The sequence below is a fragment of the Pongo abelii genome, chromosome 1 (genome assembly GCF_028885655.2).
Source record: "Pongo abelii isolate AG06213 chromosome 1, NHGRI_mPonAbe1-v2.0_pri, whole genome shotgun sequence".
NCBI lineage: Eukaryota > Metazoa > Chordata > Mammalia > Primates > Hominidae > Pongo > Pongo abelii.
The window spans coordinates 141,590,185-141,605,007 of record NC_071985.2 but is presented as its reverse complement, the minus strand read 5'-3'; the positions used below and the strand labels follow the sequence as shown (position 1 = coordinate 141,605,007).

At 37.1% G+C, this 14,823-nt stretch overlaps 1 protein-coding gene across 12 annotated transcripts in view; it reads right to left on the bottom strand.

The window, feature by feature from the left end:
- The window catches only part of HFM1 (helicase for meiosis 1), a 136,414-nt gene extending 121,654 nt beyond the window's left edge, over window positions 1–14,760 (bottom strand). For 2 of the 12 annotated variants that reach the window (XR_008513491.2, XR_008513492.2), the window contains exons 1-4: window positions 11,162–11,646; window positions 10,899–10,996; window positions 6,167–6,279; window positions 3,967–4,276 (exon numbers count right to left, since the gene is read on the bottom strand). Coding sequence is in view for 9 of the 12 variants with exons in the window: in XM_054531304.2 (XP_054387279.1) it covers window positions 3,967–4,276; window positions 6,167–6,279; window positions 10,899–10,996; window positions 11,162–11,188 (548 nt within the window). In the remaining 3 variants the exon portion in view is untranslated. Of the gene's footprint in view, window positions 1–3,966; window positions 4,277–6,166; window positions 6,280–10,898; window positions 10,999–11,161; window positions 12,057–14,502; window positions 14,586–14,719 lie in introns of those variants that run through there. The other 10 variants (XM_054531306.2, XM_063728429.1, XM_002810615.6 and 7 more) reach the window with 9 other exon arrangements.
- Between the last annotated feature and the right edge of the window lie 63 nt (window positions 14,761–14,823).

Genomic DNA, 14,823 nt, shown 5'->3' with positions numbered 1-14,823 from the left:
CATAAAAAAAAATGAAATACTGGCCAGGCGCGGTGGCTTACACCTGTAATCCCAATACTGGGAGGCCAAGGCAGGCAGATCACGCAGTCAGGAGATGAAGACCACCCTGGTCAACATGGTGAAATCCCGTCTCTACTAAAAATACAAAAATTAGCTGGGTGTGGTGGCACATGCCTATAGTTCTAGCTACTCGGGAGGCTGAGGCAGGAGAATTGACTGAACCTGGGAGGGCAGAGGTTGTAGCGAACCAAGATCACACCACTGCACTCAAGCCTGGGTGACAGAGTGAGACTCCAAAAAAAAAAAAAAAAAGAGAGAAAGAAAGGAAGGAAGGAAGGAGGAAGGGAGGGAGGGAAAGAAAGAAAGACTGATACATAACACAACATGCATGAACCTTAAAAATATTATGTTAAGTGCAGCCCTTCATGCTAAAAACTCTCAATAAACTAGGAACTGACGGGATATACCTCAAAATAATAAGAGCTATTTATGACAGACCCACAGCCAATATCATACTGAATGGGCAAAAACTGGAAGCATTCCCTTTGAAACTGGCACAAGATAGGGATGCCCTCTCTCACCACTCCTATTCAACATAGTGTTGGAAGTTCTGGCCAGGGCAATCAGGCAGGAGAAAGAAATAATGGGTATTCAATTAGGAAAAGAGGAAGTCAAATTGTCCCTGTTTGCAGAAGACATGATTGTATATTTAGAAAACCCCACTGTCCCAGCCCAAAATCTCCTTAAGCTGATAAGCAACTTCAGCGAAGTCTTAGGATACAAAATCAATGTGCAAAAATCACAAGCATTCTTATACACCAATAATAGACAAACAGCCAAATCATGAGTAAACTCTCATTCACAATTGCTACAAAGAGAATAAAATACCTAGGAATCCAACTTACAAGGGATGTGAAGGACCTCTTCAAGGAGAACTACAAACCACTGCTCAATGAAATAAAAGAGGACACAAACAAATGGAAGAACATTCCATGCTCATGGGTAGGAAGAATCAATATCGGGAAAATGGCCATACTGCCCAAGGTAATTTATAGATTCAATGCCATCCCCATCAAGCTACCAATGACTTTCTTCACAGAATCGGAAAAAACTACTTTAAAGTTCACATGGAACCAAAAAAGAGCCCACATTGCCAAGTCAATCCTAAGCCAAAAGAACAAAGCTGGAAGCATCATGCTACCTGACTTCAAACTATACTACAAGGCTACAGTAACCAAAACAGCATGGTACTGGTACCAAAACAGAGATATAGACCAATGGAAAAGAAAAGAGCCCTCAGAAATAATGCCGCATACCTACAACTATCTGATCTTTGACAAACCTGACAAAAACAAGAAATGGGGAAAGGATTCCCTATTTAATCAATGGTGCTGGGAAAACTGGCTAGCCATATGTAGAAAGCTCAAACTGGATCCCTTCCTTACACCTTATACAAAAATGAATTCAAGATGGATTAAAGACTTAAATGTTAGACTAAAACCATAAAAACCCTAGAAGAAAACCTAGGCATTACCATTCAGGACATAGGCATGGGCAAGGACTTCATGACTAAAACACCAAAAGCAACGGCAACAAAAGCCAAAATAAACAAATGGGATCTAATTACACTAAAGAGCTTCTGCACAGCAAAGAAACTACCATGAGAGTGAACAGGCAACCAATGGGAGAAAACTTTTGCAATCTACCCACTGACAAAGGGCTAATATCCAGAATCTACAAAGAACTTAAACAAATTTACAAGAAAAAAATCAAACGACCCCATTAAAAAGTGGGCGAAGGATATGAACAGACGATTCTCAAAAGAAGACATTTATGCAGCCAACAGACACATGAAAAAATGCTCATCATCACTGGCCATCAGAGAAATGCAAATCAAAACCATAATGAGATACCATCTCACACCAGTTAGAATGGCGATCATTAAAAAGTCAGGAAACAACAGGTGCTGGAGAGGATGTGGAGAAATAGGAACACTTTTACACTGTCGGTGGGACTGTAAACTAGTTCAACCATTGTGGAAGATGATGTGGCAATTCCTCAAGGATCTAGAACTAGAAATACCATTTGACCCAGCCATCCCATTACTGAGTATATACCCAAAGGATTATAAATCATGCTACTATAAAGACACATGCACACGTATGTTTATTGCGGCACTATTCGCAATAGCAAAGACTTGGAACCAACCCAAATATCCATCAATGATAGACTGGATTAAGAAAATGTGGCACATATACACCATGGAATACTATGCAGCCATAAAAAAGGATGAGTTCATGTTCTTTGCAGGGACATGGATGAATCTGGAAACTATCATTCTGAGCAAACTATTGTAAGGACAGAAAACCAAACACCACATGTTCTCACTCATAGGTGGGAACTGAACAATGAGAACACTTGGACACAGGGTGGGGAACATCACACACCGGGGCCTGTCATGGGGTGGGGGGTGGGGAAGGGATAGCATTAGAAGAAATACCTAATGTAAATGACGAGTTAATGGGTGCAGCACACCAACATGGCACATGTATACATATGTAACAAACCTGCACGTTATGCACATGTACTCTATAACTTGAAGTATAATAAAAAAAAAAAAAAGAAAAGAAAAATATTCACCTCCAAAAAAAAAAAGTTACGTTAAGTGAAAAGAAGCCAGGCACAAATGGCCATATTTTGTATAATTCCACTTATATGAAATGTTTAGAATAGGTAAATCCATAGAGATGATAGAGACAGAAAGTAGATTAGTGGCCACCAGGTGCTGTGGAAAGGGAGAAATGAAGAGTAACTGTTAATTAGTAAGGAATTTATTTTGCAGGAGGTGAAAATGTTTTAAAATTAGTTAATAATGATGGTTGCAAAAGTATGTATTATAAAAACCAACGTGGGTAAATACATAAGAATGAAAAAAATAAGAAAATAAAATAATTCTACACTTCAAAAAGGTGCATTTTATGGTATATGAATTATATCTTAATAAAGCTGTTATTACAAACATTATAGAAATCAACCTCAGCTGGACCCTTTACAGTGTCCATCAGTCCTACCATTATTCTAATTAGACTGCTCTCCCATTCTCCATAATTTATTCCACTCTTCTCATCCTTGCTCAATACTCTCACTTTCTCCCTCAAACTCCACAGGTAACCACATCTCCTATGTCACAGAAAACAAAAACAATCAACTAAACTTCTTCTGAATCTTGAATCCATATACCCAACTGAATATCTGAACTATTTACAAATATCTAAAATCAACATGTCCATATCTGTACTCATCACCTTCCCCCGAACCTGTTCTTACTTTATAGTTCTTTAAATCAAAAAAGGGTACTACCAACCTTCATCATTCTGGCTCAAACCAAAAACCCAGGACTCAGATCTCATATCCAATAATCACTTAAGTCCTGTGGGATTATATCTTCTAAGTAATTCTGGATTGTCTCCATTCCTGATACCACTGTCCTAGGTCAGGCTACCATTTTCTCCCATCTAGACTAATAAGATAACCTTTCAAGTGGACCTTCACATTTTAACTCCCTTCCATTATAATTTATCCTCCATACTGGGGCCAAAATGAACTCTTAAAGAAAAGAAAATCTAATTTCACTCCTCCGTTTCAAACCCAAGGCATTAGGAAAATGGGTCTCAAACTTTAGTGTGCATAATAATCACCTAGAAAATTTGTTAAAAATGAAGATTCCTGTGTCCCACCTGGACTGTTGTGGTACCATTTATAGTAGATAGTTATATATTACAATTATGGTTATTTTTATGTGTAGGACCAGGACTATGACACCAGGAATGGAGAAAGTATGGAATTATTTAGGAGATAGAATTTTACTGTTTTTCTCATTCACATTCTACCATATTTAACACTTTTAGATGTACAAATATTCAACTTTATTCACAGAATATTATTTAGTTTAATTATAATAATTACCTTTTCCGGAATACTGATGTGCTCGCTCCTTTATCTTCTGCAAAATTAACTAATTTTGTATCATCAGGAACACTCTTCTCAGGTGCTATCTCAGTGCCAATGTGATTTTTATATTTCTGAGAAGCATATGTCAGCTTGCCAGCAACATGTGATAAGTCATTGTTACCTACCCCTTCTAAATTTAGATCATCCTGTTCATATTTATCAGAAGAAAAGGCAAATTGGAATTTTTGTGTTGGTGAAATATAATTTGTGTCTTCATTAGTTATCTTTAAATTTGATGTTAACATTTTTGGCCTCTTTTCCTGACCTACAAAAAAGGAATATCTTAATTATTACATGTTCTCCATTAAAGGAAATTTTCAAAATGATGATGAAAAACTTTAATAAAAATTCCAAGTTAAGTATGAAAGCCAAAAGCAAAGCACTAGTAATAAGACAATCTGTAATACCATATATGGTTTTAAAATATAGGTGATTGTTACACTTATGGTATATTACATCACTAAAAGACACTCAGAAATTAATGTGTAATTATTGAATTAAATTTGAAGTTTATATGGCACCTGCATTATAAAATAGGTTTAATTTCTTTCTGACCCATAACAAATGATATAATTATACAAGTAATTATGAAGATTTAAAATTTATATAAATGATTTACACACAGAAATACAATGACCAATTATATAAAATGTTACCAAACACAATACATTATTAACATATCTAATGCTTTTAAGTTTGTAATCTTGCTTCTAAAATCAAAATAAAGGAATGTTTTCATCAGAGTGACGGAATTTTAAAGGTTTCTTTAGAGGCTTTGCAAGAATTTTTAGGGAAGTTTAGAGGGAATTTGGATGTCTTACGAGAACTTAAATTTGTTTTAGCATCTATGTATCTACATTATACACTATGCTATATATTATTTGATATAAGTATATATATAACATATAGGTAAATTACAAAGCTTAATAATAAAATGTATGTGCATGAACCTATGACCCAATTTAAAAATTAAAATTTTACTAATATTACATTAGGTTACATACATTGTTTGAGCATGCTTGTTTTTGGGCTTTTTAAAAATGGTATCACACCATATTTAATCTTCTGCAACTCGCTTTTTTCACTCAATATTTCTGGGATCTGGTTACCAGGTGATCTTACCTTTAGTAAATGGCAAGGCAAAAACTGAATAGCAGTGATAGGAGTTTTAATAGTCACAGAAAAAATGTTCATAAAACAAAAATCGAAACGTGTGTGTAATAGTGTATTATGTGCATTTGTGTATACGTATGTATGTGTATTATATGTATAGAGAAGAAAAATATTTTAAATTTTAAGATTTGGTGGGCACTATTTTGTTTTTGGGGGTATGTTATGTATTTAGAGATGAGGAGGGTCTGTTTGTTTGTTTATATATTTATTTATTTATTTAGAGATAGGGTCCCACTATGTTGCCCAGGCTGGACTGCAGTGGCTATTCACAGACTCCCAAGTAGCTGGGACTACAGGTGCCACTGCATCCAGCTTGGTGAGCACTCTTTTTAATAAAAGAAGGATCTGACTTTCATTTTATTTCATTAAAATAAAGAAATTTTCATTGTTTACATAATGAGTATACATATTTTGGGGGGGTATCTGATATTTTCATACATGTATATACAATGTATAATGATCAAATCAGAGTTTTCAAAAAAATATTGCCATGAACTGTATGGGTTTGGCTTCACAACAAGTATGTGATAATTTACCTAACAGTTTATTACTTTCTTTTTTTTTTGGAGACAGAGTCTCCCTCTATTGCCCAGGATAGAGTGCAGTGGTGCAATCTCAGCTCACTGCAACCTCTGCCTCCTGGGTTCAAGCCATTCTCCTGCCTCAGCCTCCCGAGTAGCTGGGACTACAGGTGTACACCACCACGCCTAGCTAGTTTTTTAGTAGAGATGGGGTTTCATCATATTGGCCAGGCTGGGTGATCTGTCCACCTCGGCCTCCCAGACTTTCTAATTCTTCCTTTAACTCCTGAATATCTGAAATTTCTGAAATCAATACCCAATATGAATATACATATTTTGGGGGCATATGCATTATTTTGATACATGTATACACAACGTATAACAATCAAATCAGGGTTTTTAAAAAAATATTGCCATGAACTGTATGGGTTTGGCTTCAAAACAAGTATGTGATAATTTACCTAACAGTTTATGACTTTCTAATTCTTCCTCTAACTCCTGAGTAACTGGAATTTCTGAAATCAATGGAGCAGGAGGGAGAAACCAATCCAATGACTTTTCGTTGTCTGGATGGCTATATAAAATATAAAAATGTGAGTATATATGTTAATAAAGATATAACATGAGAAGCTATGTATTTATTAAACATTACTCAATTAGACTCTTAAACATCCTATAAATTAACTTTCTGTCAGCACTTTGATTTATCCCTATACAGCAGTGTTTTCAACCTTTTACCCTTATGTATCATAGGATTAATGATACTGCTGTGTGAGATATGCTACCTAAATAATCCTAAATAATGGCAATAATTCTATCTCCTTTTCTCCAATTCAAATGCCAGTAACAGGAATCTTAAATCTGCTCCAATATAAAAACGAAGTAGTAAATCATTCTCAAACTTTAGCATTTTAACTATTACAAGTAACAAATTACTTGACATATCTCACAACTAATCATGGGTCATCAATGTGTAAACGACACCATTACTGGTATGCCAGAGCTGGGATCCCCAACCCCTGGGCCGCAGACTGCTGCTGGCCTGTTAGGAACCCGGCTGCACAGCAAGAGGTGAGCAGTGGGCAAGTGAGCAGTACTGCCTGAGCTCTGACTTCTGTCAGATCAGCGACGACATCAGATTCTCACAGGAGTGCGAGCCCTATTGTGAACTGCACATGAGAGGGCTCTAGGTTGCATGCTCCTTATGAGAATCTAACTAATGCCTGATGATCTGAGGTGGAACAGTTTCATCCCGAAACCATCTATGGAATAACTGTCCACAAATTCAGTCCCTGGTGCCAAAAAGGTTGGGGACCGTTGTTCTAGAGTATTCCTATAACATTATCACAAATTAATGTCCTAACCTAAATATTCTTAGTCCAAACCATCTACAAACTACCGAAAAATCCAAGATATCATTTGAAACTGATGACCTCTTTATAACCTATAGTAATAGATATTTTTGCCACCCTGTTGGCATCATTAACTACCCCTCCTCATCTTTCAACTGTGATCGTGTTAACTGATACTGCTTTAATGGTTCCTTTCCCATCAAAGTTGACTTGTTCTTCATTAGGACAAAAAGATAAGTGTTAGGTGACAGGAAATAAAGTTGAGAAGAGCATCATATATTTTGTCTATACCAAGTCCCAAAGATTTTATGATCTAGTCATTTAGGATGTTACGCTCTCTAAAGTGAGAGACTCAGTCTTTTACTTTTCTCTCTCTCAGAGCACCTAGCACATAACTACTCTGACCATATTTTCCAAGTAAAAAATCTACAACACATTATCTTGCAACGTCTAACAGACTGCTTAATAACAAGCCAGATCTTTTAAAATGTAGGACTATGTCAGAGGGTCCCCAAGATCACCCCCAGTTCAATAATACCCTAAAATGACTCATAAGACTCAGCATGTAGTCCTACTCACGGCTACCAGGGCGAAGTCCAAGGAAAACCAGGCATGAGCTTTCAAGAGTCTTCTCCCAGCAGACTCTGCAGGAGGCACTTAATTATCTCAGTAATGACTTAGGACAATACCCATGAAATGTTGCCAAAGAAGGGAAGCTCTTCAGGGACCCAATGCCCAGGTTTTTATTGGGGGCTAACATTAACATAAGCATCCCCTGTCTGGCACACACCTAAATTCCAGAATCTCAGAAAAAAGGCAGGTGTTCAACATAAACCATATTATTTGTATAAACAGTTTACACATAGTAAGCCACTGTTGTCAGTTAATGGACGGGATCTTCCTGAAATCTAAGTTCTCAGACTCTAGCCAAAGACGCCCTTGCAAACAGGCCTTTTCAAGAAAAGCAGTTTAGGTCTGCTATATTAACTCTTTTCTACACAAGGACTATTTCAGAAAATCCAAGAAAGAGGAATAATAGCTGTACTATTCTGCCTCTTAATAAAATCAAATCTTCCTTATAATTTCCCAATTTTTTTTCCAGAGGTGGCATCATCATCCCAGTCACCCAGAATCCAAACCATAGTATCTTTTTTACTAACTATATCTAGATACATATTAGGTCTTATTGTATATTCCTTGTAATGCTTCTTATCATTTCCTTTGTGTTTCCATGGTCATTGTCATAATCAAGGCTCTTACTAACTTGTCTTAACTTCCCTCATTGCCTCCAGGCTTTCTCTCTATTTTACAAGTTCCTACCACATTCATCTGGAATTGTTTTCATTATATTACTCCATTCAAAATTCTTCAATGGCTTTCAAAGATTGCCAAACTTCCTAGTGGCCTTAGACCACCTTATAGTTTTAACTCTCCTACACACACCTTACAGTCCAAAATAAACTAAACTCCCTGTTGTATAACAAATAGATAATGCATTGTCTCTCCTCATCTTTTTTTTTTTTTCCCCTCCTCAGACAAGAGTCTCACTCTGCCACCCAGGTTGGAGTGCAGTGGCCAGATCTCGGATCACCACAACCTCCAACTCCTGGGTTCAAGTGATTCTCATGCCTCAGCCTCCCCAGTAGCTGGGATTACAGGCATATAGCACCATGTCCGGCTAATTTTTGTATTTTTAGTAGAGATGGCGTTTCACCATGTTGGCCAGGCTAATCTCAAACTCCTGGACTCAAGTGATTTGCCCACCTCAACCTCCCAAAGTGCTGGGATTACAGGTGTGAGCCACTGTGCCTGGTCACTCCTCACCCTCATTCAAAGATATTTACTCAGCTTGCCCCTGTGCCCTGCCCCACTCCGATATCTACATGCAGAAGTTCTACTATTTTATTCATTCATTAATCCATTCAGTAATTATTTACTGAGTACTATGTGCCAGGTATTGTTCTAGGCACTAGAGCTTATATTCAAAGGCTGGCTCAAATCCTACCTTTTCCAAGAAATCTCCCTAGGTTCCCAAAGATTTTCTCCTCCCTTCTTCTTATAGAGGGAACCTATAATATGTATTATAGTCTGCCTTGAGCTGTGTGAATGTACAGATAGATAATAGAGAAACAGATAAGTAGATGGATAGCTTTGACAGATAGATATTTGATACTCCCTCTAGATTATAAATACCTAGAGTTTTATTTTTATGTCCATTTACATCAGCAGTACTTAGCAAAGTCCTTTACATAATTTCAATAAATAATTGTTGATTTAATTCAATGGCTTTTAACCCACAGTGAATTATATCCAAAATCCTTATTCCAGCATTTAACGCACATCACCATCTAACCTCAACTTAGAATTTCTAACTTTATGTCCCAATGTTTCTCCTTCATGAATTGTCTATTCCAGGAAACTTCTCTACATGTTATCCCTTAAAAGTACCAAGAATTGTCCTATCTCCATTCTTTTTCTCTTGCTCTAACACTCTGCCTTCAAATGCCCACTTCTTCTCTTTTTATAGGAATTATCAAATCCTTTAAAGCCTCCAGAAGTCTCCCCCTACTACCCAAAAAGCCTGACCTGACTGTGTACTCCAAGACGACCTTCCTTCCAAGTCTGAAATTTCACTGCATGAACATATGCTTGTCATTTGCTTTGCACATATTTTTTACCGTATTTTCAGAAAAACCACCATATGTTACAAAATTTGCATTGGCCAGACCTGATTAACACATGTTGCCCCAGTTGAATGTGCTCTTTCACTCTCAAAAGTGTACCAGTATAGATGATTATTTACATGGTCATATTACTTATTAATGTCTTTCCATTTGTGTGTTTAATCTCCTCAACTAGATTTTAAGTACTTTGTAAGTAAAAGTCTGTTTCATCCTTTTTATAACCCTTTCAACTTTCAATCAATATTTGAATGAACAAGTAAAATAATGAGGCAATAAATATACCTCATTAAAATAGGATAATACAATACACGAAAAATACATAGAAAATTCAAAATTGAACAATGCACATGAAAATCCACAAAAGCCAGTATTTAACATACTATCTACTCTCTAGTCTTGTTTTCTTTGGTCTCACATCTTTATTCCCACACCTACTTCCTGCCAGCACTTAATGTGCCTATCATACTTTGCCTTTGGCATACTGTCCATTCTGTTTCCAGATGGTGACGTCATTCCTTGTCCTGAGCTACTCTTTGAGCATTATTTCCCATTTTTAGCTTGGCCAAAAATAATCCGAACAAACCAGAAATGCAAATAAATGCAAGCCAAATAGGCAAGAATCTATTTTTTTTTTTTTTTTTTTTTTGATACGGAGTTTCACTCTGTTGCTCAGGCTGGAGTGCAGTGGTGCCATCCTAGCTCACTGCAACCTCCGCCTCAGGCTTCAAGCAATTCTCATGCCTCAGCCTCCCAAGTAGCTGGGATTAAAGGCATGCGCCACCAGGCCCGGCTAATTTTTTTGTGCTTTTAGTAGAGCCAGGGTTTCACCATGTTGGCTAGGCTGGTCTTGAACTCCTGATTTCAGGTGATCCACCCGCCTCAGCCTTCCAAAGTGCTGGGATTACAGGTGTGAGCCACTGCGCCTGGCCCAAATCTATTCTATTTTTAAAATTATAACATTTAAGATGTTAAACTTCAGTTACTCCCCTATACTACTGGTAAGAGAATTCCATGTTTACCAAATATGTAACTGAAATATCGTTCTGTTGATTCCTCATTTTTATTTGTATATTTACCAGAGAGAAAACTAAAACTCACCCAAATTCAAAAAATCCTAAAGTAATATACTATGTTATCAATCTTTAAGGGAGACTTACTTTTCAACTTCATCTGGTTTTTCAAAACACAAATTTTCCAAAGAAAACAAGCAATCATTTGATTTCAGCATTGTTGAAAACTGGAATTTGTCATAAATCTACAAAATATGGAAAAAGTAGTTTATATTTTATTTATAAAGATGTAGAAAAATATTTCTGTATAATCACTAATTTTCCATAGTCTCCTGTAAAATATAACCACAGACTATCCTTCCAGCTTCATCGTCTGCAACTTCCTTCAAAGCACCTGAATATTCACATACATTATTCTCTGTTTTCCACTCATTCATGGATTCACACTTGCTCCGTTCTCTTCATAGTGCTCCAATGCTTGGAATGTGTTTTCTGCCATTCTCCAACTGGCAAATTCCTATCCATCCTTCAAGTTATAGGTCAAACGTCATTTCTTCTTCAAAGGCTTTTCTGAATTTGTTTTCTTCCTCAAGGCAGAATCAATCAGTCTTCTTGGGCTCTTAAATACTTTGTTCACACCATTATCTTCGAGTTAGGACAGCACATTTTATTGTGAATGTGTGCACCTCTAACAATATACTATGTATATATGCAGGGATTTGCTTCAAAATAAAGGGGAGAGATGAAGGAGTATTGAAATAATATTGACAATGAGTTGATCACAACTAAAGCTATGTAATAGGTACATGGGGTTCATTATAATATTTTTTCATATGTTTGAACTTTTTCAAAATAAAAAAATTACAAGTTTAACATACATATGCATATTTACATTTATATTAGATAATGCATATACTACACGTTTATATTCTTTTTTAAAAGATAATTTTTGCACTCAGAGATATTATCTAAACATAAAGGATAAAAACATTCAGCATTGGCCACCTTGGAACATAACAAAAATCTGGGGCTGAACAAAGATGCAAATGTGATTTAAAAAAAAAAACACTAGTCTCTAGATACATACATTGCTCCCATTAGAATTATTTTTCCCTGCATATCCCATTTTTTTCTAAATTCTTAAACATCATAGAACATTCTATATGACAAACCATAAAATCAGACAAATTGTAAAAAATCACATTTCTGCTTCTTCTGTTTTAGTTAATACATTGTAAATTTGTCCTCAAGATAGAAACTACAGTCAAAGAAATTGTATAAATGCCATCTAGTGGAGAAATACGCATTACCAAGTCAGATTATGTCTCTCCAATTTTGAATCCTACTTGATGTGGGGATGAGATACAAGTGGGAGTGATATGCGGAAGGGAGAATGTTTCCACATACACCGCTTGACAAATGCTACTGTATGAGAACTAAACCTGTATATATACTTTAGGGCTGTTCTTACTGATATAGAATATTGTGGGGTTTTTCACTGTTTTCGTTATTGGGTTCTTCCCCCTTCCATCTGTTTAGTGTAACTGCCCTCTTCATTTTTCTCTATCTATTAATCAGTTGCCAACAAAAACAAGTAGTAAAAATGAAACAAACTAGTATGGTTCTATAAATGTCTAAAACAATTTGACTATACAAAAAATAGAAGCCTAGGATAATAGGGCAGGAGGTAGAGGGAGTCATTCAGAACTATGTGAAATCTTTAACAGCTTTAAGTAAACAATTTCAGAACTTGAAAACAATTATCTGAAAAAGTATAAATGAAAATGTTAATCATGTTTTTATATTGCCTAAAAAGTAACAAATAAAATGTTCCCTTTCTAGTTTTAGGAAATCTATGTTCAAACAAAAGAAACTTTTTCTAAAATAAACCTCACCAGACCAGTTTCATATGGCTTTGCTACCTCAGAATTTAAGTCAAAAATCTTAAGGCTAACATTTATACACTTGAATACTTTCTTCCCAAAGCAACTACAAATAGACAACAAAACTACAAATTTAAAACATTTGGAAAGAAAAGCGTTGCATAAACTGACAAAAACCTCCTATACAAACAGCAAATATTTTCATAAGAATTTTTGATTTCTAGTTCTAGCATACAAGAATATAACTTGTTTGGGTTCAGAATAAAAATATCATGTACATATTTTATTTCTTATATGCTCCTATGAAAAAAACACCCCTTATCTAAAACTGCATCCTCTCATCCTGCATTATTTTTCTTCATAGCATGAACTGATAACTAACATTATAGTATATGCTTAGTTGTTTATTACGTTTCTCCCTTTAGAGCAAGTAGGGACTTTTTGCTCACTAATGTGTTCCAATAACCCAAAATAGTGCCTGGCACACAGTAAATGGTCCATAAGAATGCATTGTGGAATAAATGCATTAGCAATAACCAGTTTATAAAAATAGTGTTAAATAAAAATAATTTTCTGTTAATTTAGAAACTTAAAATTTGAGCCCCAATCTTCAACGTTCAGTTTAAAAATGTGAAATTTTTTTCTAGTTCAGGATTTATGTAAATAAAATCATGAAGGCTCTAAAAGATGATGAATTTAGCACTTTCATTATGTAAACAAATCTTTTTTTAAAAAAGAAACACAGGTCCTAAAAGGGGCCTTGCTACAGTTCAGTATGAGTTTGTGATGTGAGGGGATGCTATTTTAAATTAATTAAAGTTCTAGGTTTAGATTCAGATTTTCTAAGTTCCTATTATTTATTATTAAAGTTTTAGTTTCAGCACGTGGCACAAAATTAGATTGCCAAACACAATAAACAATATCATCCCAGGTAGTTTTATTTTTAAGTGTCTGCTCTGCTATAATCACTGTCAAAACACTTAAAACTATTTTTGAGTCTACATAATTTGCGGTGCCGACCTTCTCTAGTTATATTAATGACAATCTCTAGTTAAATATTAATACAACTAGATACAATTAATCTCTAGTTATATTAATGACAATTCATCATTTTGTCTTCTGTAATCTTTACTTATTGTATAAAATTATTGTATTGTACACAATTATTGTACAAACTTATTGTATAAAATTGCAGGCCTATTACTTATTTCTTACAATTTTTACTCAGAAATATACTCCTTATTTTAAAAGTACAGAAACTCAGATATAAATTATTGATTTGCTAGAAATTTTTGTGAGTTAAGGAAGAAGTAGGGACCAACATTTACGGGAATAACGGACCGTCACAAATAACTGCAGAGAATTTGACAAAGAAGGAAAAATCAACGGGAACAAATTACTCCGAGGCTCCTCCTGGGAAAGGACCATACAATTGTCGGAGCCCCAGATCTCACCCCCTCTCCCCAGGCACCAACGGGGCTAGACGGGTCCGGCTGGGGACCGAATCAGCACCTAAAGCAAAATAACAGCTCTATGGATTTCCTAAGGAGAATATCCTAAATCCAAGGCAGAGGCCTTAGGGCCCCGAGAGTGGCGCAAGAATGGGGCGCTGGGGCGCGTCACTCCACCCCCAGGGTCCCGTCACTCCACCCCCAGGGTCCCGTTTCCTCCCACCGCTGTGAAACCCGCGGCTCAGACAGATGGGTACGTCCCCCCGAGCGCTCGCTCAGGGGGCGCCACACACCGGAACACAATACACAGGAACCGAACACCAATCAGCCGACTCTAGGGGCGGGCCGGACGCCCAGCCAGTCCCACCCCGCGAGGAGCTGGGCCCGCCCTGCGCCCGAGCGCGCCTCAAGCCTCACCGCTTTATGACTGGAAATGCGGCTGAGGCGCCTGGCGCAGGCCCGCGGCCTGGAGTCGGCTGGTGACCAACAACTCGCCGCGCCCGTCCGCTGCCTGCCCGTCAGACGGCTCTAGAGATCGACCGCTGCCCGGACGGCTCGGCTGGGTCCCCACTTCGTGCGGGCGTCGGGCCCTAGTCCCCACCTTCCCCGCGGGCGTCCGGGCCCCACTCCTTACCTCCCTGCGGGCAGCTCCTAGGCCAGTCGAGCGCCGATTTATCAGCCCCTCGGAGGACCGCCAAGCCTGGCTAAGCCGAGCTCCAAGCAATGGATCGCCCAAGC